The sequence below is a fragment of the Maylandia zebra genome, linkage group LG11 (assembly GCF_041146795.1).
Source record: "Maylandia zebra isolate NMK-2024a linkage group LG11, Mzebra_GT3a, whole genome shotgun sequence".
In the NCBI taxonomy this organism is placed as follows: Eukaryota; Metazoa; Chordata; class Actinopteri; order Cichliformes; family Cichlidae; genus Maylandia; species Maylandia zebra.
Window position 1 is genome coordinate 21289331 of NC_135177.1, and position 27836 is coordinate 21317166.

At 41.6% G+C, this 27836-nt stretch overlaps 2 protein-coding genes across 3 annotated transcripts; one reads left to right on the forward strand and one right to left on the reverse strand.

Annotated features, from left to right (window-relative positions):
- Positions 1 to 3988: 3988 nt before the first annotated feature.
- Positions 3989 to 11367, forward strand: LOC101474349 (uncharacterized). The gene is made up of 4 exons (XM_076889992.1): positions 3989 to 4324; positions 4858 to 8653; positions 10561 to 10728; positions 10837 to 11367. Exon 2 carries the CDS (start codon positions 4872 to 4874, stop codon positions 5667 to 5669), a length of 798 nt encoding a protein of 265 aa, XP_076746107.1. The 5' UTR covers positions 3989 to 4324; positions 4858 to 4871; the 3' UTR covers positions 5670 to 8653; positions 10561 to 10728; positions 10837 to 11367.
- msh5 (mutS homolog 5) lies at positions 11188 to 26656 on the reverse strand. 2 transcript variants are annotated; one of them, XM_014412107.3, is made up of 26 exons: positions 26513 to 26656; positions 25780 to 25884; positions 25547 to 25670; positions 25307 to 25387; positions 23136 to 23189; positions 22915 to 23036; positions 22706 to 22815; positions 22334 to 22369; positions 21328 to 21410; positions 21207 to 21252; positions 20593 to 20731; positions 20423 to 20485; positions 20208 to 20336; positions 20047 to 20119; positions 19855 to 19964; positions 18226 to 18306; positions 18032 to 18119; positions 17847 to 17914; positions 15606 to 15724; positions 15367 to 15493; positions 14468 to 14617; positions 14152 to 14226; positions 12160 to 12306; positions 11820 to 11957; positions 11672 to 11745; positions 11188 to 11595 (listed from the first exon to the last, which is right to left on the reverse strand). In XM_014412107.3, exons 2-26 carry the CDS (start codon positions 25870 to 25872, stop codon positions 11475 to 11477), a joined length of 2451 nt encoding a protein of 816 aa, XP_014267593.1. In that variant the 5' UTR covers positions 25873 to 25884; positions 26513 to 26656; the 3' UTR covers positions 11188 to 11474. The 2 variants fall into 2 exon arrangements, with proteins under 2 accessions (XP_014267593.1, XP_076746106.1); XM_076889991.1 differs by lacking the exons at positions 25780 to 25884; positions 26513 to 26656 and having other exon boundaries at positions 25377 to 25387; positions 25547 to 25645.
- Positions 26657 to 27836: the final 1180 nt, after the last annotated feature.

Below are 27836 nucleotides of genomic sequence, written 5' to 3' on the forward strand. Positions count from 1 at the left end.
ACGACAGTGAGAGACTGTTCCAGGGATGCTCAGTTGGTACCAAGAGGCCACAAAAATGCCAGCCTCACAATGGGACCAATGCCAGGCTGAAGCATTGCTACAAGGCAGGATGGATCCATGCTTTCATGTTGTTTACACCAAATTCTGACCTCGGCATCAGGCTGTTGCAGCAGAAATCGAGACTCATCAGACCATTGATCCCATGTGAACTATGTAGCTTCAGGTTTTTGTTCTTCGTCGACAATGTCAAATGTCAGCGGCATCGTAATTATTCAGTAAATTTGCTCCAGACTTTTTTTCAAATCTGTGATGGAAATTTAATGCAGAGTCAGTAAGAACTGGAACATCTTGTTTAAGTTATTGTTTTTTTTAAAATCTAAGAGATAAATTTGATCACATTTGGCAGAGCCATCCGTAACATCACGCTGCAGTCAGGTCTCAATGGCCCACAAACCTAGAACTCAGTTGAGAGCAGGGACACCTGGTGTGAGCTTTCACCCAGAGAACTGCTGCTCACTGGATATTTTCTCCTTTCTCAGATCATTCTCTGTAAACTCTACAGATGGTTGTGTGGAAAAATCCCAGCAGATCAGCAGTTTGAAATAAATAAAGCAGCCCGTCTGACGTCAACAACCGTGTCACGTCCAGAGTTGCTTAAATTATATTTTTTCCACAGTCTTGATCGTGTCTACATGCCTAAATGCAGTGAGTTGCTGCCAATGTGATTGCCTGATCCTATATTTGCATTAAAAGAGCAGCTGAACGGCTGTACCTAAGAAATCACTTGCAGACTATATAGGTGTGCATTTATTTTTTTTTATTTGAAGTTTGATCTGTTGATGTTCACTGGATATGTGTTTTCAGGCTGTGGTAAACATTGTTTGCATGCTGTGTTTTTGTGCCATGCAGTCATTAACTTCCATTTATTTCTGTATGTTACATTAATTAAGCTGCAGATGTGAAAAATGCAAGTGGCATCGTAATTACTCAGTAAATTCGCTCCAGACTTTTCAAGTCTGTGATGGAAAATTAACGCAGAGAGTAAGAACTGGAACATCAAAGCATCTGTTTCCTGTTTAAGGTACTTTTTTAAAAAGTCAGAGAAAAACATTTGGTCAAGAGGCAGAGCCATCCGTAACATCATGCTGCAGGCAGGTCACAGTCAGGCCACAGTGGCCCCCAAACCTAGAACTCACTTCCTGTGTCTTGCCCACATATGGCCCACATGCAAACTTACCCACAAACCAGATTGCTAATTGAAACACATGTGGCACATCGGCAGCAGGCTGAAAGTCACACAAAACCACTGCTGCGCATGGCCTGAATCTTACACTCGTAACCCAGAAGCTTTCAGGTATCTTTAATACTTATATTCCTGTTTTCATCTAAGCTGTGAAGAACTGCAGATGAGCTCTGAGTGGATGAAACAAAATGTGTTTGTGGTGATGTAAAAGCTACATCTGTTGGCCCGGTGTGACTCATTCTATCTTCACCACAAACGGAGCCGTCGCTTACAAAATGGACCTGAAACCCCCCATATTTATATCCTGAATAGATTTTCACAAGTTTAAACCGTTTTTGTTTGACCTTATCCACAACGCAAGTTACCACTAACAAGATGGACTAGCTAGGAAATCTGGGCTTAAATGGTTAAAGGTGTTAAGCATTTGGACAGTTTGGACATTGATTATTTTGTTTGTTTGTGTTTAATTAAGTAAGGGGCACTTAATTGGAGCAGGATGCGTAAAGTTAGGTCTGTAATTTTTTGGACAATTACAAAGTTTTGTTAGTTTCAGTGCATTTTAATTTAAACAGTCAAAATGTGACTGAAGTGCAATGTTTCAAGTTTAAATAAGCTGCTTTAATAAAACTCATTTTAGGATTTACAGCCATTTTATACACATTCCCCCAATTTTCAGAGGCTTGAAAGTAATTTGGCTAACTAACTTAATTTTAAATCTGAGGACTGTTTGTAATCTTTTGAAGCCTCGGGCGGGCCTTTTACTGCAGACACCTTCTTGTTTGCGGGTCTGTCTGAATTCAGTTTTGTATTTAATGAAATGAAAAGCAGCTGGACAGAAATCAGGTGACTGACTTGGCCACTGGATAATGTCCCATGTCTTTGCCTTAGAGACTCTTGCGTTTCTTTTGCAGTTTGCTTTGAGTCATGTTCCATTTGCACTGTGAGGTGTGTCCAATCAGTTTGCAGCATTTGGCTGAATCTGAGCACAGAGTATTCTTCAAAATTCATCCTGCTGCTTATATCAGCAGTCACATCCGCATTAAACACTGGTGACTCACTTCCACAGGCATACATATGCACATGCCATAACACTACCTCCACCGTGTTTGACAGTGGTCCGCTTCAGATCATGAGCCGTTTCTCTCCTGCATTTCCATTCATGAAGCTGTCTCTTGATCCTGGACCATGGCAATGATATACCTACATCCTCAAGAGTGTTCCTGACTCGGTTAGATGTTGTGAAGTTGCTTTTGTTAACTATGGAAATAACTCAGTCATCATGCCCTTGAGTTGTCTTCTGTCTTCAGGCCTTTCTTCTTTTCAAGGGTGTTCCAGGTTGTTGTTTTGTCCTCTCCTAAAATGTTTTGCTGTCTATCTAATAAGGTTATTTATGTAAGCTTGATGGCCTCGCTCACTCGCACTGACATCCATTTTAGCCTCGAATTTAAAATTATAATGAAAAGCTGTAAAATACAAATGTAACACTTTGAATCAACTTCAGATGTTAAGTTTGCTCCATTTGTCATGAAACAACAAAGGGACAGACCTTACCTGGACATTAAACTGCTTAAAAGTCAATTGTACAATTACACACGATGCTCTGAAAACAGGGGACTGTGCATAAATCCTGTAAATTCTAAACACGTTATGCTACATTAACAAAACAAAACCAAAAAAGCCCCGCTTGAATTAAAGTCTGCGCTTCAGTCACATGTTTGATGTAAAATATAGAGTGGTGGTGTGCAAAAGGAAAACTACAAAAAACGTGTCCTTGTCCTAAAAATGATGGGCCTAACTGTATATAGACACACACATTTTTCCAGGGTCTCCTTAACAAGTGATATTCTATATATGAATGCTTCTGCTCAATGTCTTCGAATGGTTGATTCTGTGTATCATGCTTCTCTGAGGTTCATCACTAACTGTAAATTTCAGACTCACCACTGTGAGTTATACTCTCAGGTAGGATGGCCTGCTTTGGTAAGTCGGAGGAACTCTCATTTATACAGTTTTATATATAAGGCGATACTTGGGTTGCTGCCTTCTTATATATGTTCCCTGCTTGTAATGAAACATGCTGGTCGGTATTCTCTTCGTCCGCATGGTTACTTGTTGCTTTCTGTTCCATTTGCCCGAACTGAACTTGGTAAAAGAGCTTTTGTCCATTTAGCACCCTCGGCCTGGAACAAACTGCAGAAGGAATGGAAAATGACTGAATTCATTTCATTAAGTGATTTTAAATCTAAACTACGAATCCTTGAGGCCAAGTCCATAACATGCAACTGTTTCAATTAGATTGATTGTCATTTTAACTGACTTTTTATTTTATTTGAATTTTATTGAATTTTATTTTTATTTTATTTGTATTCTTTCACTTATTGTTGCATGTGTGTTGTTGCTGCCTGTGTTTGAGTAATTTCTGTAACTGTGAGACATCTGCTGCTGCCTATCTTGGCCAGGTCTCCCTTGAAAAAGAGGTTTTTAATCTCAATGGGATCTTCCTGGTTAAATAAAGGTTAATAAATAAATAAATAAATAAATAAATAAATAACAAGAAAATCCCACCTAGAACGAAAAGTCTCTCTCTCTATCTATATATCTGTGCTCATTTTATTATGGGAGGGTACGTTTCTTCAATTTTTGTATTTTATGCACTTAGAAAAACTTCTTGATGGGTGGTGATGATCGCAGAGAATAATTTACCGTGGGACTGGCCTGGACCAGCCAGAGATTCCCACGACCCCTCCTCTTCACACACACACACACACACGCACACACACACACACATCGGAACACAGGCTGCACAGACGCACAAGCAGCGCAGAGACGGAGAGGCAGAGCAGCTTTGCACCACTTTTATCAAGACTCTTATTTTACTATATAAGCCTCGTTTCAGGCTCCGTTTCCGCGCGGCACGCGCAGTCAATCCATGGATGAAAAAGGTCTTCATGTGAGGAGGAATTGGGTTAAAGTACGGAATCCTCCGGATCAAAGTGGAGGAGTGGGAGGAATAAGTCAGCGCTATTTATTTTGATAATGCCGAGGAGCCAGTTTCTGCTTCGGATTTACGTCCAAAACAAGGCAAGTACCCACTCCGACTGCACACACACTGCGTTAAAACAGCAGGAAGTGGATTGGTGTAGTGAGCAACAGTGCTGTCGAGCAAAATGACTCAAAATATTCTGTTTAACACGGATGCGTAAAAGCAAACTTGGATCATCTGCGTTCGGATCCCCCGGTTAGGTCCACTTGCCTCGGGCAGAGTCGGGGGGAGGAATAAATTATGAGTTCAGTTGGAGCAGTTAGCGCAGGGATGTGACTCCAGTTTGTTTTTTAGCCGCAGTGAGATCGTGAAGTGAAATCATAAGGTCTTGAACGGGGTCAGTCATTGATGGTGGTGGTTCATGAGCTCCTCAGAGACACCAGCGGAGTTGCGGGAAGCTCGGCATCTCATTAACTGAGCCACATGTCTTATTAAAGCAGCTATTTCCTGTTGTGTGCGGTGCAGGCTAAACTGTCTTCTCCCCAACACCTCCAGCGCTCTCCTGATGCTGCATCCAGCGCTTTCATGTTTCATTCCTTTATTTTCTGATGCCTCTCTCCTCTCCTCTCAGTCTGAATCCAGACGATGACAGCTGACACTCCAGTCTGCAGCCCTGCCTCTTCCCACTCTTCCCACTCCTCACCTGCCTGCCCCCCGGAGTGCCACAGACACCTGAGGAAAAGCAAAGCCCTCCAAACCAAACTGCCCCTGGCTTCTGCCCCAGGTTGGTGGCTCCTGCTGGGTGTAATGGTGGTGCTGGTGGGGATGAGTGTTGCAGTGGCGGGCTACGTCTCTGCAGAACCGAAGCCCGTGGGGCGGCGTGGCACCACCCCCGTGGACAGGATGAAACTGGCTGGCCCCGTGGTAATGGGAGTTGGCCTCTTCATCTTCATCTGCGCCGCCACGCTGCTGTACGAGAACCGGGACCGTGAAGTCTGCAGGCGAGAGAAACCTGACGACCTGGAGGATCTGAAGGGAGGAAGCTTTTGTGAAGATTCCCAAGAGCAGCCCAGCTTCGGGTGCCACGAGCAGTGGGAGTGTAAAGAAGGAGAACAGGGATCCTGGGCCGCTCCAGCCCACATACTCCCCCTCTCAGACCCTCCTCTTCCTCATTTGAACAGACACAGCATTAGCAGCAGAGCCTCAGAGCCACCTCCTCCGGACGCACAAGGTAAAGATAAAGAGGACGAAGACAGGAATGAGGAGGAGAAGGAAGGAAGGTCAACCCTGCTGGCCCGAGTTCTGCACCACCAGGAGCCAACTCCTCACCCTTCCTCCCCCTGCCTGTCCATCTCTCACTCCCCCGTCTTCTCAGACTCCTGCAACTCTAGTGAAATCAACTTCAACGTACGGACAGACCCTTCTGTGCCGCCTCAACTCTGAACCCCATGCTGCCTCCCCCCCCTTCCACTGTCTCATGAAATATGCATGATGAGACACACTTAAAGGTTTCACGTGCAGATACACAAGACTATGCAGTCCTCAATAAACAGATGAAATGTTTTTTGGGTATGTTATAGTGCCTCCGAATGGCGCAGTTGCTCTGAGTCACTGTCTGTGAAGGGTGTTTTTGTCCTACATCGCTCTCTGACTCACCCACATTTGAAAGATTGGAGCTGTGCTGTTTGATGTCAACTCACAATCTTGTTGTCTTTGAACTCAACCGTGCCCAAAAATCCCTAAAGCCACCACTGGATTGACCATATTAGGACGTGAGGAGGTTTGCTGAAAAGTTATTTGGGTGCCATACTGGGAGATGGACTCCGTCTCCTCTCCCCTCTCCTTCCTTCTCTGCAGATGTCTATATTTGCTTGCTGGAGAGGTTCAGTAAAAGAGGATGAGCCAGATTAGGTTTCAAATAAGTCTTTATCTTATCTCATACATAAGTGAAATCTGCTCTTTATCTGAGGAAATTGTGTCTTGGTACAAACAAGAGAAGCACATAAGGCCACACTCCTCTCACTCGACACCTACAGCCACTCTATAAATACCAGCTGGTGCTCTGCACACATGCAGGATCTTTTTTTTTCTTTTTACTGTAATTCAACATTTCTTTTTAAATTCCTACTGTCAGCTGCTCAGTTTTTTCCTTTTTCTCAGCCGCGGCGGCGAGGCGAGATCTTAAAGATTTTCAATCACAGGCTCTATGGAAAGAAAAAGAGCAACAACTTGACACAAAAAAGACACAAAAAAAAATCTGGTGAGGCTGTTATGAGTTATTCCTGACGTAGCTTAAGTGAGAAAAACAAGTCCTGCGAGTGGAGTAATTGAAGCCTCCCTCTCCCACCCATCACGACCTTTCATCTCCTCTCTTATCATCCAATTCCCACGCTTTATTCAAATACTCCATCCTCCGTCTCCATCCTTGGCTCCCGCAAAAGCCGAGAAGTGGCGAAAAAAAATAGGGCAAAACAATGCAGAGGGAAATGTTAGCAGCTACAATTAAGCCAAAGTGAGAATGTTTGAACAGGGAAGAGGAGGAGGCGGAAGAGGAGGGGGTTTAATTTTAATTATCGCCAGCATTTTCTCCTCCAGTCTTTAATTACACTGGGGATCAGTGTGAAGGGTTTTATAGGTGCTGTAGGACTGCTGAGTATTTCCTTGTTTCGGCCCATGCTGGGATCCAGGCGACGACCGAAGTCTGAGCAGTCTACAGTAATTTGCAGCCACACATTTCACTCACTTAAAAGCAGCACCCATCTGTGTGTCACACACACACACACACACACACACACACATGGAGGGCTTTTGTGTAGGTACAGTATGCTGGCTGTATATTCAGCTGCAGAGATGAGCTGGTGGTGGTCGGGGGGTGGGGGGAGGGACGCGTCTGAATCTTGCAACATGCTGCAAGCAGCCTCCTTCGCACTCATGCCTCTCAGAAATGCAGCTCTGTGTTCGCTCTCTTCTCACACGTCGGCTGCGCGAGTGCTTTGCAGTGCGTGAGATGATCCGATGTGTTTACATTTGGAGGGAAAGACGATGCACCGTAGAGCTGTAACTTACAACTTATATTACCATTTAATCTGCACATTGTCATGCTGCACTCGACTGCCAGTTTGTTGTTGTTTTTTTGGGCTTTTGTTTTTCAATTTAAGTAAACCAAGCACACAACAGTGTTGCAATAAAACCTTCCCCCTGCAAACGTTTTTATTCAGAGCTTTTTATTCGACCGCATTGTGATTTTGGGAGCCTGCAGTTTGTGGTGCAATGGAGTTCATATTGTGTTACACTACACATCAGGTGCTACTTCTGCTTGTCCATCTGAATCAGAGAGAGGAGGCTAAATAACAGCAGCGTGTGTGCATAATCCAATAAAGCACCACAAATTACATCTTCCATACGAGTCATAAAGTTGTCAGATGCCTTCAGGATATTACATTTACCACCACATGATCCAAAGTAAGGCAACAAACTTTTATAATTCAGAATCTGGAGCCTTTCTTTTTAAAAAAGAAAGTTTGATGCTCGGAATCATTGCAGTGAGTCATGCAGTTACATCACTGAGTTAATTACAAAAATAAGTCTCTTCAGATAAATGTTGCATTTACAGAGGGATTGATTCACAGGACGGGGGGAATCCCTTCAGCAGATTTATGTGTATACAAACACTGCAGCGCCACACAATTTAATAAATCTTCTCATGTGTATTTCTGTGTGGTTGTGTGTGTGTGGCACGTGTTAAGTCAGCTGCACAGATCTTAATGCTGCATTGAGAATATAGCTGAATCGAATGCCCTCATCTGAGAGGCCAGTGTGTGTGTGTGCGCATTGATACATATCTGAGCAGACGGACGGGTGGCTATAAGCTGCTTAACCCTGCGCTGACTCAGGTTCATTCAATTTCTCTACTCCTTAACATGCGAGAGAAGCTCTGATCACCGTTTCTGTGTTGGTGAAATGATTTCCGTTACTGAGGAACTTCAAAAGTAAAAAGCTGTCAAAACAGAAAGGCGGGTTCAGCTCAGCTCACAAATCTTTGTTATAAGTCAGAAACACGGTTTGCACCCATGTGGAGGAATCTTAACCTTTGAAGTAGTTTGCTAATTAGAAACAAAGGCACGTGTCACCCTCTTGGTTATATTTTTGACACTGATGCTGTATCTTCTCTTGAAAAACTGCAGGTTTCAGTGCACATCTCTGCAGTTATTTCCAGAAACGTCACTTGTTTGATCGTCAGCACCCTTCTAGCAGCTGTGATTGGTGTCACGCAGGTGACAGGTGCATTCCTTACTAATCCAATTTCCCTCCACCCTCCGGCCACCTCAGCAGTCCTCATGGTGGAGTTGGTGGAGGAAGCATCACGCTCAAAATGAAAGGCCTCATATTGTGTGTTTTTGCCATCATGATGCTCACACCTGCTCAAGGTAAGCTGACAGAGTACCCGAGTTCATAGCAGGTGTTATTTTTAGTGTTCTAATGCTTTTTAAGGACATTTTCTTTATATTTCACTTAAGAGTCCAACAGCTGACCCTGAAAAGTATTTGCGTTTTTGGCCGATAGCTTGTCAGATTCTCACTGGCTGTAATGACTGCATTTATTTATATCATATCAATAATGTTTGAGTTGTTAAATTCCATGATTAACATCACCTGCGATACATTTGGTCTGTAACTAAAAAGTATTAATCTGCACATTATTTTATCGCTAAATAAATTAACTGATAAAGCATCACACAAACTGCCTCAGATTCCCATAGTGTAAGATGACTGCTTCAAACTGGTGAAAAACTGAAATGTATTCAGTCTGCTGCAGTGTAAGGCAAGACAGAAATACAAATGTTTGGGACTTTACTTCATAAAATAGTGACCAACCTTTGTTAAAACTGTTTTAGAGAGGTTCAGACAGGTGGGACCTAAAGAGACCCACTGCACAATGCAACAACAGGAGAGTTTGGTTAAAATCCTCCAAAATTACCTTCAAGTCAAACCATAACCTCAAAAAAAAAAAGTCTATTATAATGTGCACTAAGGAAAAACTTATTATAGGACTGTGTTACGCTGTATTAGACAGGCTTTACCCCATAAACTGTTGAATAAGAGTGGACTTTGGACCTTAGGTTATAAAAAGTAAGCCTGGCCCTTCCTCATAATGACCCCCCACCTCGGTACTCTTTTGTTTTGCTCATTCACCTGAGCTAGCACTGGGTTAACAAGATGATAGGGGATAAGGATTGTCTCACCAAAATGCATCCGATTACTCTGAGGAAGAGATTAGTCCCTTTTGCCGACAGCAGCTAATCGCAGCACTAAAGTCAGCCATTTGGCAGCCAAAGCTCCCTATATCATGATATTCTGTTGTCTCCTAAAAGGTGATCTTTAGAATAAAACAGGACACTGATGATAAGCTTATTAACAATTTTCAGTTTTGCTTTATGGACACTAAGAAAATCTTTTAAAACTAGTGACATGATTCGGAGGGCTCGAGGAATAGTAGGAATAACTGAGGTATTGTCCCCTGCCTGCATTATGTTTCCCTGCTGAAGTTTTCCATTAATCCCAGTATCTGTGCAGTTAATACAAACATGATGCTGCCCTATGACTTGGAGCACTCCCTGAATAACGCACTCAAGAAACAAATTCCAGACTGCTGCAGAATAAACAAAGCATTTCTGAGATGCTCAAGTGCTCAGCAGTTTGCTGGCCATGAGTTTGGCTTGATGTCCTGTAACAGTGCTGCAGTACTTCACACATCCAGCAACCCTGAATATTAATGTGCCAAAAAGGCTATTACATAAAATCTGAGAAACCCAAAGTATTTTATTAACTTTAGCCTGTTTATAACTTCATTTTTTCTGTTCTTACCTGTATTTGAGTCTCTCTTTACTGTTACCTGATTATGTTCAGTGTCCTGGTTACCAGATTTACCAGTGGTGCTTATTTGCTTATGCAAATTTAAATAAAGGATAAGAAATCTGCATTTTCTGTATCAGCCACATTCATAGATCTTTGGCGACGACTTCATGCTTAACAATGGTTGTTTGGCATGTAATCAATGTCTTTCCATTTTCCTGTTATTTTTGGTTGTTTAAAATGTGTTTACACTTGAAAACATTTACCCAAATGTTAAAAAAAGTATATATTTTTATTGTTAAGCTCTGATGATTTTTTAATGGTGAGAGGCCAAAATATTTTACATGCAGGAAAAATCCTCTTCATCTTTGTCAGCTGTCCCCATAATGGACCATTTCCATTTTAAGTTGTTCAGAAGAATCTCCTTTAGCAGCACATTCAGTAAAAATCATTGTGCATTCAGTGTTATTCTTTGGGCTCAGGTGAGGAAAAGGAGCAGGTAGAGCAGCTCATGGAGTCAGTGGCATTCGAAGCAGAGGAGGAGTGTCTGGAGTGCTTCCGCTGTGATTTAGGCTTCTGGGATGTCTGCTACACGACTGAAACCAAATGCAATCTCGGGGAGCGCTGCTACACAGGCCGGGGGAGGGCAGGTGTGTGTTTACCAAACATTATACGAAGAATACAAGAAATGATGTGAAGGTTATTGCCTATAAAATACACACTGATCATGGCTCTATGCTACTGCCCTGTTTCCCCAGCTGATGCTTTGGATATAAAGATGCTGGGGTGTACCCAGGCAGAGGAGTGCGAGGTGGAGACGACCTTCGAGATCTTTCCAAACAACACCATCTTTGTGATGACCAAACACTGTTGCGACACGCCCTTCTGCAACTCAGCGAGCAAACTTTCCATCTGTGCACTGATGTATATCACAGTGGCTCTAACCACCTGGTTTACTGAAGAATCAGCGTCATCATAATAAAGTGAACTTGTTTATTATTTATTACAGACTGTGTGATGTGATGCTGAAAGGACTTCAACCATACGGTGAAGAAAAACCGCCAGATTTACAGAACTTTTTTATGAATGACTAAGAAGACATTGGATAATTAAAGCATAAAAGATCATTTATTATATATTATAGAAACACTGTTTGGTGTTACATTTCATATTTTTGAAGTGTGAATATGGTACTTAAACATATAAAACTGCTGTTTTTGTTTTGTTTTTTTGTCTTTTTTGCTACAACATAAGTTTCAGTGTTTCTTGGAATAAAGGTTGCGTCATTATGTATTTTTCCCCGGCGTTCTTCCAACACCAACCCAAAATATTTAGGAATGAATGAACAGACTGACCACGTGGTACAGAAGCGCGTTTGCCGCAAAGCCAGAAGCATTCAGCTGCGGTTTAGCAGATCTCCAGCAGAGGGCAGGAGCTCTTCCTTCAAGAACCTCTGCACATCCAAATCTTTGTCCTCCAGGTTCAAGCTAAGGAACTTCTCCACAACAAACTGGCATCTGTTACCCACAAACAGAAACATTTCACACACTGCTTTAACTGTGTGTCACTTTGTGCTGCTTAAGTTTAGCAAACCTCTTTGTCTCTTCTTCCAAGGATGCTTTTTCAGTCCGTTTGATGGGCCTTCCTACCCTGTACAGCTCAGACACCTTAACAAACACAAAAATCAGTCAGTCTGTCAGCCTATTTCTGTATGTGTGCGTGTGTGTGTGTGTGTGTTTACCTCCACTGCTCTCTGTACAAGGGAAGTTGGCAGGCCCGCCAGTGTAGCAATGTTGGCAGCATAGCTGGACTGGCAGATCCCTTCCTTTAGTTGGTACAAAAACACCAACTCATCTCCGTCCACTGCTGTCTCTAGGGTCTAACACACACAAACACACATACCAGACGCACACATACACCCAAATGATTAGTCATACTTGTGAAATGAGGTGAAACAAATTTTATTACTTAATCGTCCATTTGGATGTTTCCGTTCTAAACATTTTTCTGAAGCACTTTAGTTTACCATTTTTAAACTTTACAGAAGGTTTTTTTTAATCACTCTCAAAGTTTCTCAGTACCAGAAGAGACAGCAGGGCCGAGGATGGTAACAAACTCAGCTGCACCACACTGTGGAAGTTAGTAGCCACCAGAACATGAGGAACATCCCGCAGGGCTTTCTTCAGCCAGTAAGAGATCGATGCAGTCAGCAAGGACAGTCCGTCCACCTGCACAGCAACAACTACGATTTAATAATATTTTTAGTGACAGTGGGATTCTATTAGGAAAAAATGGGACATCAGTTTCAAATTTGTGGATGAAAAAAGTCCACCCACCAGATGCCCTCCTTGCTCATTGTTAAAGGTGTAAAAACGTCAATTTACCTAATGCTAATGTTTTTTACTGGTTTTAATCATCCAACAGTAATAAATATCATACAGGTACACCTGTTCATCTACTTGTTAATGCAAATATGTAATCAGCCAATTACATGTAGACATGGTCAAGAAGACCTGCTGAATTCAAACTGAGTATCAGAATGAGGAAGAAAGGTGATTAGTCTGAAATGGTCTGAAAAAGAGAAATGAACATATAGCTGTCCTGTATGTTAACATTAAACCGAGGCTACAATTCACACAGGCTCACCGAAGTTGGACAACAGAAAATTTGAAAATATTTTCTAGTGTGATGAGTCTCGGTTTCTCCTGCAGCATTCGGAAAGTAAGGTCAGAAGCATAAATAACATAAAAGCATGAATCCATTCTGCCTTGTAACAGTGGTTCAGGCTGCTGCTGGAGGTGTAATTGTATGGGGGATTATTTACTGGCACGCTTTGAGCTCCTTGATACCAACTGACATTAAAATGCCAGTGTCTACCTGAACATGCTAACAATGTTCAAGAGAGCCACAGATTAATAATAATAATAATAATAATAACTAATAATTAAATGCAGATAGGAGAGTGAAAAACCATGACTTGAATGTATTTCTTTATGATTCCAGTGCATCCATAGGAAATTCATATCATGGATGTGCAGCTGAAAGATCTGCAGGAATGTATTTATCGGTGCACCCAGGAATGTTTATATCTATGTTTGGATACCTGAAACAATTACAAAGGAGTAAAGCAACAGCAGCAGCAGATAAGATCAGCAGATGTAGATCTGTCTTTTTCCAACCACGTGCAGCAAAAAGACAAAAGTACACTGGGAAAGTCAGGCATCAACCGGTCTTTGCATGCATGTTATCAGGAGTGAGAGTTCAGTTTCTTTTTTCTGATTTTTTGAATAGTTTTTGGCCAAACCACAGAAAGAACCAGAACTGACACATCCAGCAGTTTCATAGTGACATTAGCTTTATTCAGGATAATATTCAACATTTCCTCTTTTTAAATTCACATTTCTGTGTGTGTAACTGTCCAGTGCCCCTCTGTGGTGTTTATTAGTTAGTGTGCAGCAAAGTTTTAAGAGCTTTTTTACTGGAAATGACAGCATTAGAGCAGTGAAACGATCCACTGAAGCTCATTACAAAGCTCTGAGGGGATTGAGGGGAGCTGCAGATTTAGTCCATTACAGTGACTAATACTTCAAATTATCAAATTGTTTTCACATTGTAATAATAATTTTTTTAAAATTATACACACATGTTAACTGGATTAAGATGGAAGTTATCCTACACTGATATTTTTCTCTTGTTCTTTCTGTTGGTTTCTGCCTCTGACACCTATGTTTACTCTCTAGATGAACATAACTGGAGTTTCTCATCCCTTCTCAGTACAACATGGTACACAGAGATAGATTAAAATGCTTTGTGTGTGTATGCACATACCCCAAAGTTTCAAAACTGCCCATAGAAGGTGCAAAATAACACTTCTAAGTTTGTAGGTCCACACAGCTGCTGCTATTTTCTTGCTAATAGGTGACACATGTTTGGCTGAACCCAGAGTCTGTTTGTGCTGCAGCTTTAAACTTGTGACTGGTTTCAGGTGCGTAACATTAATGACATAGTGTTTCCCCTTTTACCCTCGTGCATATGTGTTCAATTCACAAAGTGCTGGGACAGTCTGTTCTTACTGTGTTAGTTCCTTTTCCGAATTCATCGATGAGGACTAACGAGTTGCCAGTACTGCTGTTAAGAGCCTGTGCCATCTAGAGAAAAGAGATGCAAACTATTAGACTACACTTTGCATTTTTTGTGTGTGTATGTGTGTGTGTCATTGCTGCAGGCAGTGGTTGCTTAAAAAAATTTGACAGGTGGAGAGTGGGAGTGGAGCATGAAGAGAGCAGTGATGAAAATTCATATATTTCATTTGTACACCTACACACACATACACAGTGGGAGCTGCTTGTTATCATGAGATTTCTGTGTTTTTGTGTGTGCGTGAGATACCTGGTTGAGGTCTATCATGAAGGTGCTAAGGCCCACAGACACGGACTCTCTGCTCTGCATACACGTAAAGATGCCGTCCACTAGACCAATCTCTGCCTCCTTTGCAGGCACGTCTGAGCCAATCAGAGCCATGAACACAATCAGACCCACCTGCAAAATCAAAATAGAAAGCAGGTTAAGCGTTGAGTTTCAAAAACTGAGCTGTCTCTTTGCTATTATGGAAATCTAAATATATTTTTCTGATGAGGTTGTAAATTTCGGAGCAATGCCTGATTAAATAACTAAAGTAAAAATAGTGTGGAACGGAAATAGATAAATGTTGGGGATCTTTTCTAAGGTGCAAATGCAGCTGCTGAGAGAAAAAGGCAAATTATGTGCAATAATGCTGATTATTTTTTTGTCTCTTGGTAAATGGTAAATGGCCTGTATTTGTATAGCGCTTTTCTAGTCCCTAAGGACCCCAAAGCGCTTTACACAACCTGTCATCCACCCATTCACACACACATTCACACACTGGTGATGGCAAGCTACAATGTAGCCACAGCCACCCTGGGGCGCACTGACAGAGGCGAGGCTGCCGGACACTGGCGCCACCGGGCCCTCTGACCACCACCAGTAGGCAACGGGTGAAGTGTCTTGCCCAAGGACACAACGACCGAGACTGTCCAAGCCGGGGCTCGAACCGGCAACCTTCCGATTACAAGGCGAACTCCCAACTCTTGAGCCACGATCGCCCCACGATCTCTTGAATGCCATAATTTTTAAAATTCTTCTTCTTATTATTGTTTTTAAAACTTCTTGCTTGACTGTTTGGCTCATAGAAGCTCGTCACTTGGGATCACAAAAGAAGAATAAAATAAAATTCAGTTCAGTTCAATTCATTTTTATGACAGCCCTACCTGTTTGAGGTAGATGCTCTTTCCGGATGAGTTGGGTCCGGTGATTATTTTGACTCTGCCCTCCGACTCAGAGCTGTGGAAGGAGTTGGCCACAAACACAGGAGAGCACAGCTCCAACAGCGGGTGCCTGGACAAAAACAAACCCCCCCAAAACAAACAAACAAAAAAAAACAGTAAATACAAAAAAGTACACTCTTGTACCGCAGTAACAATTTTTCCTTTTGTGTGTCAGCGCTTACCTGCCCTGTGTGATCGTTATCTTCCTGTTGCTGGCTAGCTTAGGCGAGGTATAATTGTACTCCTGGGAGGCGCTGCTCATGGCCATTAAACAGTCCAGCTCAGCAGCAAGATCAAGAACCTATAAAATGTACAGATTAAACGCCTTTAATATCCTGAACAGAAGAGCTATTAGAATCCAACAGACCTTCCTTCCTACCTACCTACAGTCTTCTCTGTTGATACAGGGAGTGCAGAATTATTAGGCAAGTTGTATTTTTGAGGAATAATTTTATTATTGAACAACAACCATGTTCTCAATGAACCCAAAAAACTCATTAATATCAAAGCTGAATGTTTTTGGAAGTAGTTTTTAGTTTTAGCTATTTTAGGGGGATATCTGTGTGTGCAGGTGACTATTACTGTGCATAATTATTAGGCAACTTAACAAAAAACAAATATATACCCATTTCAATTATTTATTTTTACCAGTGAAACCAATATAACATCTCCACATTCACAAATATACATTTCTGACATTCAAAAACAAAACAAAAACAAATCAGCGACCAATATAGTCACCTTTCTTTGCAAGGACACTCAAAAGCCTGCCATCCATGGATTCTGTCAGTGTTTTGATCTGTTCACCATCAACATTGTGTGCAGCAGCAACCACAGCCTCCCAGACACTGTTCAGAGAGGTGTACTGTTGTCCCTCCTTGTAAATCTCACATTTGATGATGGACCACAGGTTCTCAATGGGGTTCAGATCAGGTGAACAAGGAGGCCATGTCATTAGTTTTTCTTCTTTTATACCCTTTCTTGCCAGCCACGCTGTGGAGTACTTGGACACGTGTGATGGAGCATTGTCCTGCATGAAAATCATGTTTTTCTTGAAGGATGCAGACTTCTTCCTGTACCACTGCTTGAAGAAGGTGTCTTCCAGAAACTGGCAGTAGGACTGGGAGTTGAGCTTGACTCCATCCTCAACCCGAAAAGGCCCCACAAGCTCATCTTTGATGATACCAGCCCAAACCAGTACTCCACCTCCACCTTGCTGGCGTCTGAGTCGGACTGGAGCTCTCTGCCCTTTACCAATCCAGCCACGGGCCCATCCATCTGGCCCATCAAGACTCACTCTCATTTCATCAGTCCATAAAACCTTAGAAAAATCAGTCTTGAGATATTTCTTGGCCCAGTCTTGACGTTTCAGCTTGTGTGTCTTGTTCAGTGGTGGTCGTCTTTCAGCCTTTCTTACCTTGGCCATGTCTCTGAGTATTGCACACCTTGTGCTTTTGGGCACTCCAGTGATGTTGCAGCTCTGAAATATGGCCAAACTGGTGGCAAGTGGCATCTTGGCAGCTGCACGCTTGACTTTTCTCAGTTCATGGGCAGTTATTTTGCGCCTTGGTTTTTCCACATGCTTCTTGCGACCCTGTTGACTATTTTGAATGAAACGCTTGATTGTTCGATGATCACGCTTCAGAAGCTTCGCAATTTTGAGACTGCTGCATCCCTCTGCAAGATATCTCACTATTTTTGACTTTTCTGAGCCTGTCAAGTCCTTCTTTTGACCCATTTTGCCAAAGGAAAGGACGTTGCCTAATAATTATGCACACATGATATAGGGTGTTGATGTCATTAGACCACACCCCTTCTCATTACAGAGATGCACATCACCTAATATGCTTAATTGGTAGTAGGCTCACGAGCCTATACAGCTTGGAGTAAGACAACATGCATGAAGAGGATGATGTGGACAAAATACTCATTTGCCTAATAATTCTGCACTCCCTGTATAGTCGATATATGACTTTGAACACAAGTGGTCAACAATGAAGCAGACTGTGTTGCCCCTCTTTATTGAACTCAGTATTTCTTTTAAATTATTTATTTTAAATCTTTCAAGTTGTAATATGATTAAAAGTTATTAGCGTTACATTTTGACCACAAATGCATTTGTTCTTAATGTTCATTGTTCCCTCAAAAATAATATTGTTTAGAACAGCTGCAGTCACATAGTGCAGCACTCATACATCAATAGACAAGTATCACAGCAGTTAAAAAATAACTTGTAATGGGATCAGGGCCTGTTTCATAATCAAAGTAAACAACTCAATCCAACCAGAGGAAGCACACAGTAAATCACAACAAAACCCACCTACACACATCAAAAACATCACTTTGATGCCAGCAATCGCTTAAACAGAGTGGGAGTCATGTGTTAAACCCTGGAATCTGCATACACAGTGATGAACACGAACCTTACAGAGGGAATCGCTCCTTTCAAGGACTGCGCTCTGCAAATGGGCCATGACTGCCATCTCCATGTCTGACAAACAGAAGGTTTGTGATCAAGGTAGTATCTTGAGAATTGCAGTTATTTTCTCATAAAAAATGTCAGAAACACGCCTGTGATGTGACTGTTTTGTGGGTGAACGTAAAAGACCTCTAATGTCGCAGTGCAAGTCTCCGAGGAACTCGTTGAGCTCCCTGGTTCTCTGGCTGCGGTAGTGGAGCCGGTCGTCTGAAAGAAACTAGCCCACACACAGACATATAGAAAAAAACATATACTGTATATATGGAATAATGATCACAAAAATGTGTAAACAATGTAATCATTAGATACGATCATGAACATGCCAAAAAATCAAGTCCCTCCATCTCAAAATCCTTTTTCTCTACCATACTAGGCAGTCGAGGCACAGACAGCAGGAATCCAATCTGTACAGAGAGTTTCAGACATAAAAGGTACTGAGATATATACGCATGGTGGTCCAGAGTAACAATTTCCTCAATATCTGATCATCAATAAATCAAAGAAATACTGCAGTATACAGTGCTGTGAAAAAGCATCTGCCCCTTTCTTGATTTCTTAGGGTTTTTTTTCCATATTTTTCACAGTTACGTTTCAGATCATCAGACAAATTTTGACATTAAACAAAGTTTATGTCATTAAATACAACATTAGACCTGCTGACTAAAGAAATCATTAAAATAGAATGTGTTTGACAAAGTGAAGTAGGCTGAAAGATCTCATAAAGCAACACACCACACCAAAATCTAAAGAAACAGCTGAGAAACAAAGTCATTGACATCTATCTCTCTGGAAAGGGTCACAAAGCCATTTCTAAGGCTTTAGGACTCCTGTGAACCAGTGAGAGGCATTAACCACAAATTAAGAGTGCTAAACCTTCCCAGGAGTGGCCGCCCTACCAAAATTACTTCAAGAGCACATCCACGACTGTTCCAGGATGTCACAAAAGAACCCAGAACAACATGTACTCACTTGCCTCAGTTAAAGTCAAAGTTCATGATTGAACAATAAGAAAGAGACTGGGCGAAAATGGCTCACATTTGTCAGAAAACATCTTGATGATACCAGAGAAAAAATATTCTGTGGACTGACGAGAAAAAAAGCAAACTTTTTAGAAGTTTTTAGTCCCGTTACATTTAGACTGAAACTAACGCAGTATTTCAGTAAAAGAAAACATCGTACCAATAGTCGAACATGTTGGTGGTATTGTAATGGTGCTTTGCTACTTCAGAACCTGGGTGTTAAAAAGGTTGTTCGTGCTCGAAAACCCTCCAGTGTGGCTGAATTAACATAATTTAGCAAAGAAGAGTTGGCCAAAATTACCCCACAGTGATGTGAAAGACTCACTGTCAGTTAATGCAACCATTTGAATTCAGTTCTTGCTGCCAAGGGTGCCACAACCAGTTATTAGATTTAGGGGGCAATTACTTTTTCACACAGCCCATATGGAAAAGAAATAGTAAAAATATATATGATTTACTCATGAAAGTGGCCACTTTCATGAGTAAATCATATATAAATCATATAAGGCTTACATGATTTACTCATGAAAGTGGCAACTTTCTCATTACTTTCATATATTTTTTTAGTAAGTATACAAAACATACAAGTTTCATTATATAATTTTTCAAGGGATCTTATATCTGTTTTCACTCTTGTATGCTTTTCATACAAGTTTCATACAAGACAGATAAAAACTTTATAAGATTTATATATATCTTTTCCATATGGGAGAGCTTGGCAGGTTTGTTCCTTTAATAAATGAAAGCATCATTTTAAAATTGTGTTATGCATTTACTGGTTATCTTTGTCTAACAATAAAAATTGTTTAATCATCTGAAATAAGAAGTCAGGAAGGGGGAAATACTTTTTTGAAATACTGCATGACAGATGAATTTGTAAAAAAAATAAATAAATTGAGAAAGCATTGTGTGTGCCAGAATTAAATCTCGGACCACAGGGATGTAGATGACACAGCAGGATGGGATTCGAGCATCCAGGTGTTCAAGTTCTCTTCTGGCAACATCTGTCAGGAAGTCAGAGAGCCCCATCATCCTCCTCTTCTCTGGAAGAGGGAGTGTAATTATGGGTTTAGGTCAACAGTCATACAAAGTTCACATGGGCTTACAACTAAAACAGGCACTTACTCTCATCAATGGCAGGATCCACATTCGGTTTGACTGTGAAGCGGTTGTCTGCCAAGCTGGCTTCAAAATCCACCTACATCACACATCAGAAATCTATTAACACTTAACAAAGGCGCCAAATGTGATTAAAACAATAGGTGTGATTTTATGGAGGAACTCACAACTCTGCTGATGAGGGAGGTGATATAGTTGAGATCATCAGAGAACCCTTCACTGATATCACGAAACAGCTGAATGGACTGAGGGAGGTGACGCGCTGTGTCCCTGATACAGACTGCACTGTACACCGTCTGACAAACACACACTTTGTTGAACATTTAACAGAACCTGTCACATGGAAAAGGTGTGCTTAGTAAAACTGTCCTGCAGCTCCAACCTTGTAGAGGCTCTGCCAGTCATTAACTTTGGTGAGAGAGAGAGTCATCCGCCTTAGAAGAGTCTACAGCAAACAGACAAAAACTGGATTTAGGTAGTTGTCATATCAGTGGTTAGGTGATGAATCTGTAGGTAATGGTGTAATTAAGTGAGAAACGATAGACTTGTTACAGGTATGTTTCGGATGTTGCGTAGCGATGACTGCAGGGTTCTCAGGGAGTCCGAGTTCTGAGGAGACGTGAAGAAACGTATCACTTCCTGCCTCCTTTTTAACACTTTCAGGTCCTGAGTAGGCTGCAGAAACCACTGACTGACAGAAGACAGGATGCCACAGTAGTAGTACAAACAAGCAACCCTCAAGAAACCACAGTTTGTTGATGAAATGCAAAATTACCTGAAAATAGGGGTGTTTTACCATCAACATTAAATACTACAAAAATACAGCATTATTATACTAGTAAAAACAAACAAACAGTGCATCTTGACTATAAATAAAATCTGCTTTATACAAACTCAAATTCCATATCTTGCAGAACTTCAGCACTACGGTTTGTTTGTGGAAATACATGAAAGAAACTCGACTGTTTGTTTTTTGTTGCTATGATAGTGTTTGTAACTGTGTAGGATTTTTTTCACACATTTATTTGCTAATTAAATCATCTTTTTATTTGCTGCTAGGACATTTTATTTTGCTTATTATGTTGCAAGCCAAAACTACCTTTATATTATTAAAAGACGGAATTTGCTGCTGATCAATAACTTATTGTGTAATTGTACTTTCTTACCGTAGCAGTTTGGAGCCAAACTTGCACTTGCAGCGGTTCAGGATCCCTGTGACACACACACAATACTCGGTAAACACAACTGGATAAGAAAGAGTGATAATGCACTAACTACTATACATACCATAGAGACTGAGTCCCTCCTTTTCTCCTGAATGCAGCTTATAGACTGATGGGTGGAGTTCTGATTTGAAGATCTGCAGAACACTGGAACAAACCTGTCATTGTCCCGTTTTCTTGTAGTGTTGTTGGTGAACTTTTATTTTACTGCTATTCCTTCTTGTATTTCCAAGAAGGAGCGTCCCCACTGTTGCCTCCCTTTGTCTAGTCTGTGTGTTTGCACATTTTTCTACCTTGTTTTCCACTTCCTTACTTATTTTGTTTTTGTGCTTCATTGTGATTGACTACTCTTCCTGTGCACCATTGTACAATCAGCCTTTTGTGTATATTAGTTTCACCAGCTACTTCATTAGCTTTAGTTTTCCCTTCAAATCTACCCTAATTCTTTGTGGCATAGATTTTAAAAAGTGCTAAAAACATTCCTTAGCAATTTTGGTCCATGTTGACATGACAGCCTCACATAGTTTCTGGAAATTTGTCAGCTATACATGATGTGATTATTTATTTTCATTACATCCCAAAGGCTACTGGATTGAGATATAGAGACTTTGGAGGCCGTGAGTACAGTGAACTCATTAGGTGAACTCATTGAGTGTATAGTCCTATTGTGCTTTGTTTTTCATTCTTTATGCTTTAGTTTTTGACATTTGCTTCTGTGTCCTGTGTTTGTCCTCTCTTAATAAAACCCTTGATGAGTTTCCATATTTTTCTAAATTTTGATAAAGTATATTAAAAACAACAAAAGTAACAACAAAAGATAAACAGTCACAACACAAAACTGAAATTTCAAAAACTGTAAAACAATGTCAGAACAGATAAAGAACAGAACAGAAAAAGCAAAAGAAACTCCTAAAAGTTTCCTAAACAAATAAAATAAACCTGATTTCAACTGAATTGAACAGTTGCTTGGTAGGCTCAGTTGTTCTACAAGGAACAATTTATGAAAATTGTAGGAGATCAGTATTAGCTTTTAGGGGCCTATGTAGGACAAAGACAGTTTATACACTTACCTGTATGTGTCTCGGTCAATGTACACCATTCCTTTACTACAATGAGAATGAAAAGAGAAGCAACATTTTTTATTCATGAATACTTCTGAATGGCATTAGGCTGGTCTGGTTTGCTAGATGGGCAGGAAGGAGATGCACTTGTGCTATTAAAACACAGTTGGACAAATTCATACTTGTGCAGCACGTCTGACCGACTAAAAACAGGCCAATGAAATTTCACACTTTGCTGAAAAATGGTTTCAGGGTTCTCATTATAATGTGTAATCACAGTTCTCTGTGTGTGTGTGTGTGTGTGTGTGTGTGTGTGTGTGTGTGTGTGTGTGTGTGTGTGTGTGTGTGTGTGTGTGAGTGCTACATTTATGCAAGTCTCACAGTGTGTAGGCATGAAACTGCAGGATGGGTACTCCAACACTGCTGTCTTCCAACTCCACTCCCACTCTCCTCCTGTCCAGACATTTCAGCAGGGCACCCACTGCCCTCAGCTATCCCACAGATGTACACACACACACGAGAAAATGATCATCTCCTGCAGAACCATGACTGATGGATAGGATAATGTTGAATGTAGACAGCTGGCTCACCATCAGGGACGAGTCAAAGGAGATACAGGAGGAGAGGTAGGACAGTTTGTCTCTCTCAGAAATGCAGGCGGGGAGGAAAGGCAGATTGGCAGAGAGCAACCTTTGCTTACTGACCTCCAGACCTTCAACATTGATACAAAATGAAGCCGGAAAACTGTGCAATTTCATGCTAGATTTCTTCTAAAGGATTGAGGAAGAGAGTATTGCAAGAATGTGTTTACCAAAGTCGACATATGGATACGTGACCACCTCTGGTCTGTAATGTGGGTTTGAACCTGAGAAGCAACAGAGAGTAGTTTAGAAAAAAAAGTTGTCACTTTAGTGAACACAGTAAGTGTCGCGCTGACCTGGGAGGTGTGGCTGTTATACATAAAACATTACACTAATCAGTAGTTCAAAAATGTTGTCACTTGGAATTTTATGTCAACCAGTCTTTATTATTAGAACTGTGAAGGTAATGAAGTAAACTTTTGCAGTTTTGTTTGATAAACTCACCACTAGGGCGAGCAGTGGTGTCATTTAATCAAAAGGTTCACTTTAGACAGCTTTTGCTGTTAGATCTGAGTCAATCCAATCACTTGGTTTTGTTTATATTTTTGCAAGCAGAAAATAGATGAATACTTCCTGTTTATCAAGAATAATAAGTAATGAAAATCTGGGTTGCTGAAAACATTTTTGGGTTTTGTTCTGTTTACCACGATGACCTGTTTTTGAGAAGCAATTTCGTCAGTGCGACTACACTTCAAAGGGTCTGGCTTATAGAGAGCAGGATAACATTTGTTGGGGATGGGGATCCAGTCTTCTGTGGAGTAAACCACAGAAGAATGTAAAATAGCTGTCTGGTTAGGTTGTGACTGTAAAAATATGTTATTAAAAATACCTTCCTCTGACAGAATATTCAAAAGATGACATAGAGGCTGTTTATCACAGATATGAATACAAGTGTGCTTTGAAAGTTTGGCTTGCCATTTGGGGTACTTTGGTTAGGGCTGGCACTTATATAGCACTTTTTAACTGTATTTGTGGCCCATAGCCCATTGCTACAGGCCATTCGATCCCTATACAACCGTTACAAGAGCTTGGTTCGCATTGCCGGCAATAAGTCGGACTTGTTCCCGGTGGGTGATGGGCTCCGCCAGGGCTGCCCTTTGTCACCGATTCTGTTCAGAATTTTTATGGACAGGATTTCTAGGCGCAGCCAAGTGGCGGAGGGCTTTCACTTCGGTGGCCTCAGAATCTCATCTCTGCTTTTCGCAGATGATGTGGTTCTGTTGGCTTCACTGGGTGATGGCCTCCAGCTCGTGATGGCCTCCAGCTCGCACTGGAACGGTTCGCAGCCGAGTGTGAAGCATCGGGAATGAAGATCAGCACCTCCAAATCTGAGGCCATGGTTCTCAGCCGGAAAAGGGAGGAGTGCCCACTCTGGGTCGGGGATGAGTTCAAGTATCTCGGGGTCTTGTTCGCGAGTGATGGGAGAAGGGAGCCGGAGATCGACAGACGGATTGGTGCTGCGGCCGCAGTGATGCAGACGCTGCACCGGTCCGTCGTGGTGTAGAGAGAGCTGAATGTAAAAGCAAAGCTCTCAATTTACCGGTCGATCTACGTCCCTACCCTCACCTATGGCCACGAGCTGTGGGTAGTGACCGAAAGAACAAGATCGCGGATACAAGCGGCGGAAATTAGCTTCCTCCGAAGGGTGGCTGGCCTCTCCCTTAGAGATAGGGTGAGAAGTTCAGCTCAGAGTAGAGCCACTGCTCTTCCACATCAAAAGGAGCCAGCTGAGGTGGTTCGGACATCTGACAAGGATGCCCCCCGGGCGCCTCCTGGGTGAGGTGTTCCAGGCATGTCCCACCGGGAGGAGGCCCCGGGGCAGACCCAGGACACGCTGGAGATTATATCTCTCGGCTGGCCTGGGAACGCCTTGGTGTTCCCCCGGATAAGCTAGAGGAGGTGGCTGGGGAGAGGGAGGTCTGGGTTTCTCTGCTTAGGCTGCTGCCCCTGCGACCCGGGCCCGGATAAAGTGGAAGAAGATAGATGGATGGATGAACTTTATTTGAGCACTCAAAGTATTTTCTTAGTGCAAACCTCACAACACTCACATTGTAATGGGTTCGGTGTCTTGCCCAAAGATACTTCGACATACATACTGGAGGAGCCAGGGATCAAACCACGACCTTCCAACTGGTAGAGCCACAGGCACCCCGGGATCAGGATGTTTAAAAACTGCACCACTGACTTACCACACGGGCTGGTTTCAGTGTCAGACATACCTCAACCTCATTCCTCTGACCCAGACCACATGTACCACACCACGTCTTAAAAGAAACTGTCTAAAAGGTCTTTCTGTTTTCCCTCTTTCGTGGTAAGATAAGTATCATCTCCCAAAGCTCACCTAACTGTTGCAAAAAGAGAGTCATGGAGCGCTCCTGCTTTGCACTGGTGATAATTACATGGGGACTAACCTCCTGAATGACTGTAAAACAGAGAAAAAGAGAGTTTATGGCAACGCAAGTGTTTTTGGGTTTTTTTTAACACATACTGTAAGTCTCCCTGAGGGTTTTACAATTTACCATTGTGTGGAGATAAGTGTATCGATTCTACAATACCTGCCTCATACAGGTGCATTGCTTACCTCTGACCAGTAGGTGGAGCTCTTGGTTGTCGGGCGTGTCCGGCATGTAGTGTAAAGATGAGTCCTGACTGTCATAGAAGCAGAGGCCAACCTGCCCATGCTGGACCAAAACACTCAGTAAAACCTGGAAAACAGACATGCAAACGTGTAAGTTGGACTGCCCTCAAACTCTCATATAACTCCCATATAACATTAAATGAGTGCTGCTGGTGAATGTGAAAATCAGAGCTTACTGCAGGAGAGTCCTCCTCATCTTCTTCTTCAAAACTGCCAGAAGGTCCAAAAACCACACCTCCTCCTCTAAGGTTATCAAGAGCTGCTGCCATGAATAATTAATTCTACAAGGACAAGTCAGATTAAAGTAATTTGGAGTCACCCGATAAATCCAATATTCATTGTATTTTATGTTTTATGTTCTTCTCTGTCTTTTCTGCCTCCTTAGGGAAATATGGAGCCATTTAACTGCTAAATGAGTCACTCTCATTAACAGGCTGTCCAAGGCTGTCTGCCTTGTACTTTAGTGCTGAGCAGGGAGTATAATGTGGGTTTTAGAGCTTTTTCACTTTAAATAGCTTACTACTACTGATGCTTAAAGAAAACCATGGCTTCCTAAAACAACTAAACTGCAAGTCAGACAAAAATACCTTTTTGAAACTCGCTATGGGGTCCTTTAAAGATAAAAACAAAACATGGAATTGATATTACAGACATTATTATGATAATAATTGAAATTATTGTAGCTCCAGTTAGCTTGTTGGGCTAACGATGTAAGCTAGCTCGTTTAAGTTAACTATAACTTATTTATATTTTTATTTAGAAACCGGCTATAGAATTAAATGTCTGTTTTAGAGTACTGCCACGTCAATAAATCTTTTATATAACTGATAGAGTCCAGCTTATAACAGAAATGAGGCTGATAAAATAACTTTAACAACTTTTAACAGTGCTTGTTTTCCACAAACTCACCTTCAAGTGCTCAAAGGTGCCTTCCCGGTTGCCATAACAACCACATCTCTCTCGCTATTAGTTCTGTACAATTAATCAGTTCAGAAAGCTCTTTCAACATATGAAACCTTTTTGTTTGTCTGTCTAGCTATCTGTCCTCTATGTAGCATAGGTGTGGGGTGGTTGATGGTTGGAGTGTACAGCTGATGGGATTACTGCATCCACTCCTGGTAGGACTCCAAACACGACTTTTTTGTGGATTACGTCGATGGAGAGGAGGTGCCTGTATGAAGGATTTAAACATGTCCTGCATGCAAGCATCGATCAGCAGGATTAGCAAACTTCAAGTAATTTGTCTGCCACCTGCAGAGGGAGCATCTGGTTCTTAGCAGGTGAGCAACAACACACAACACATCACACTGTGTGATTATTTATTCAACAAAAACGAAGGCAAAATAAAGAGGTGTGTGAAAAAATAAGTACAAAGCAGCCAGGTGACTGATTAACTGATCATCAGTAAGTGTGAGAACCTCTATAAAAACGTAACTTTTGACAGTTTGTTGGCATCCAGCGTTACAGTGTGTGTTAACACAATATCAAGGAGGAAAAACATCAGCAATCATCTTAAAGAAGCAACTGGTGCTGCCTATCAATGTGGGGCGGTTTATAAAGTCATTTCCAAACAATCTAAACTCCATTATTCTATAGTGAGGAAGATAATTCACAAATGGAAAACACTGAAAGTAGTTGCCAATCTTCACAGAACTTGATTTCCCAGGAAATTAACCCCAAGATCAGATCAAAAAACCCAAGAGCTACCTTTCAAACTCTACATGCCTCCGCATGTTAAATGGTAATGTTTATGACAGCACAATTAGAAACCTGATTCAAATTCTGTGCTGGGACCTTAGGGGAGCTGAGCTGTGATGCAACGCTGTAAGTTCCCGCATTCCTCCAGAATGATGCGAGAGACTGATGAAGTAATATAGAAAACCATTACTTCAAGTTATTGCTGCTAAAGGTGGTTTTATAAGCAACTGAATCGTGGGCTGTGCTTAGTTTTTCATACACTGCTTCTGCATTGTGGTCTAGTTTTTGTTACGTAATGACATGTTATAAAATCTTATGTGCTGTTGTTTTTAAGGTCGTATTTAAATAATATTAGAATCTGGTATGTCCTGATTGATAAAACCTTAGAATTAAAGAGGGTGTATTATTGCTAATGTCACAAAATAACCTAAATTACAACTACAAACAAATGTGTGGAAGTATGGGCATGTTACAGTATACAGGAATAATATGAGTACACCTGTATATGAGACAGGCTTTCAGTCACATAAACAAA

What these genes read in the sequence shown, in the direction of transcription:
- msh5 (XM_014412107.3), bottom strand. Translation starts at nt 25,872, where the DNA reads ATGGCAGCAGCTCTTGATAACCTTAGAGGAGGAGGTGTGGTTTTTGGA. An exon ending in CTTGCACTGCGACATTAGAG is followed by an intron (nt 17,915 to 18,031) that starts GTCTTTTACGTT and finishes TCTGTTTGTCAG; the next exon opens with ACATGGAGATGGCAGTCATG. An exon ending in TTGGAAGAAGAGACAAAGAG is followed by an intron (nt 11,596 to 11,671) that starts GTTTGCTAAACT and finishes TGTGGGTAACAG; the next exon opens with ATGCCAGTTTGTTGTGGAGA.
- LOC101474349 (XM_076889992.1), top strand. Translation starts at nt 4,872, where the DNA reads ATGACAGCTGACACTCCAGTCTGCAGCCCTGCCTCTTCCCACTCTTCC.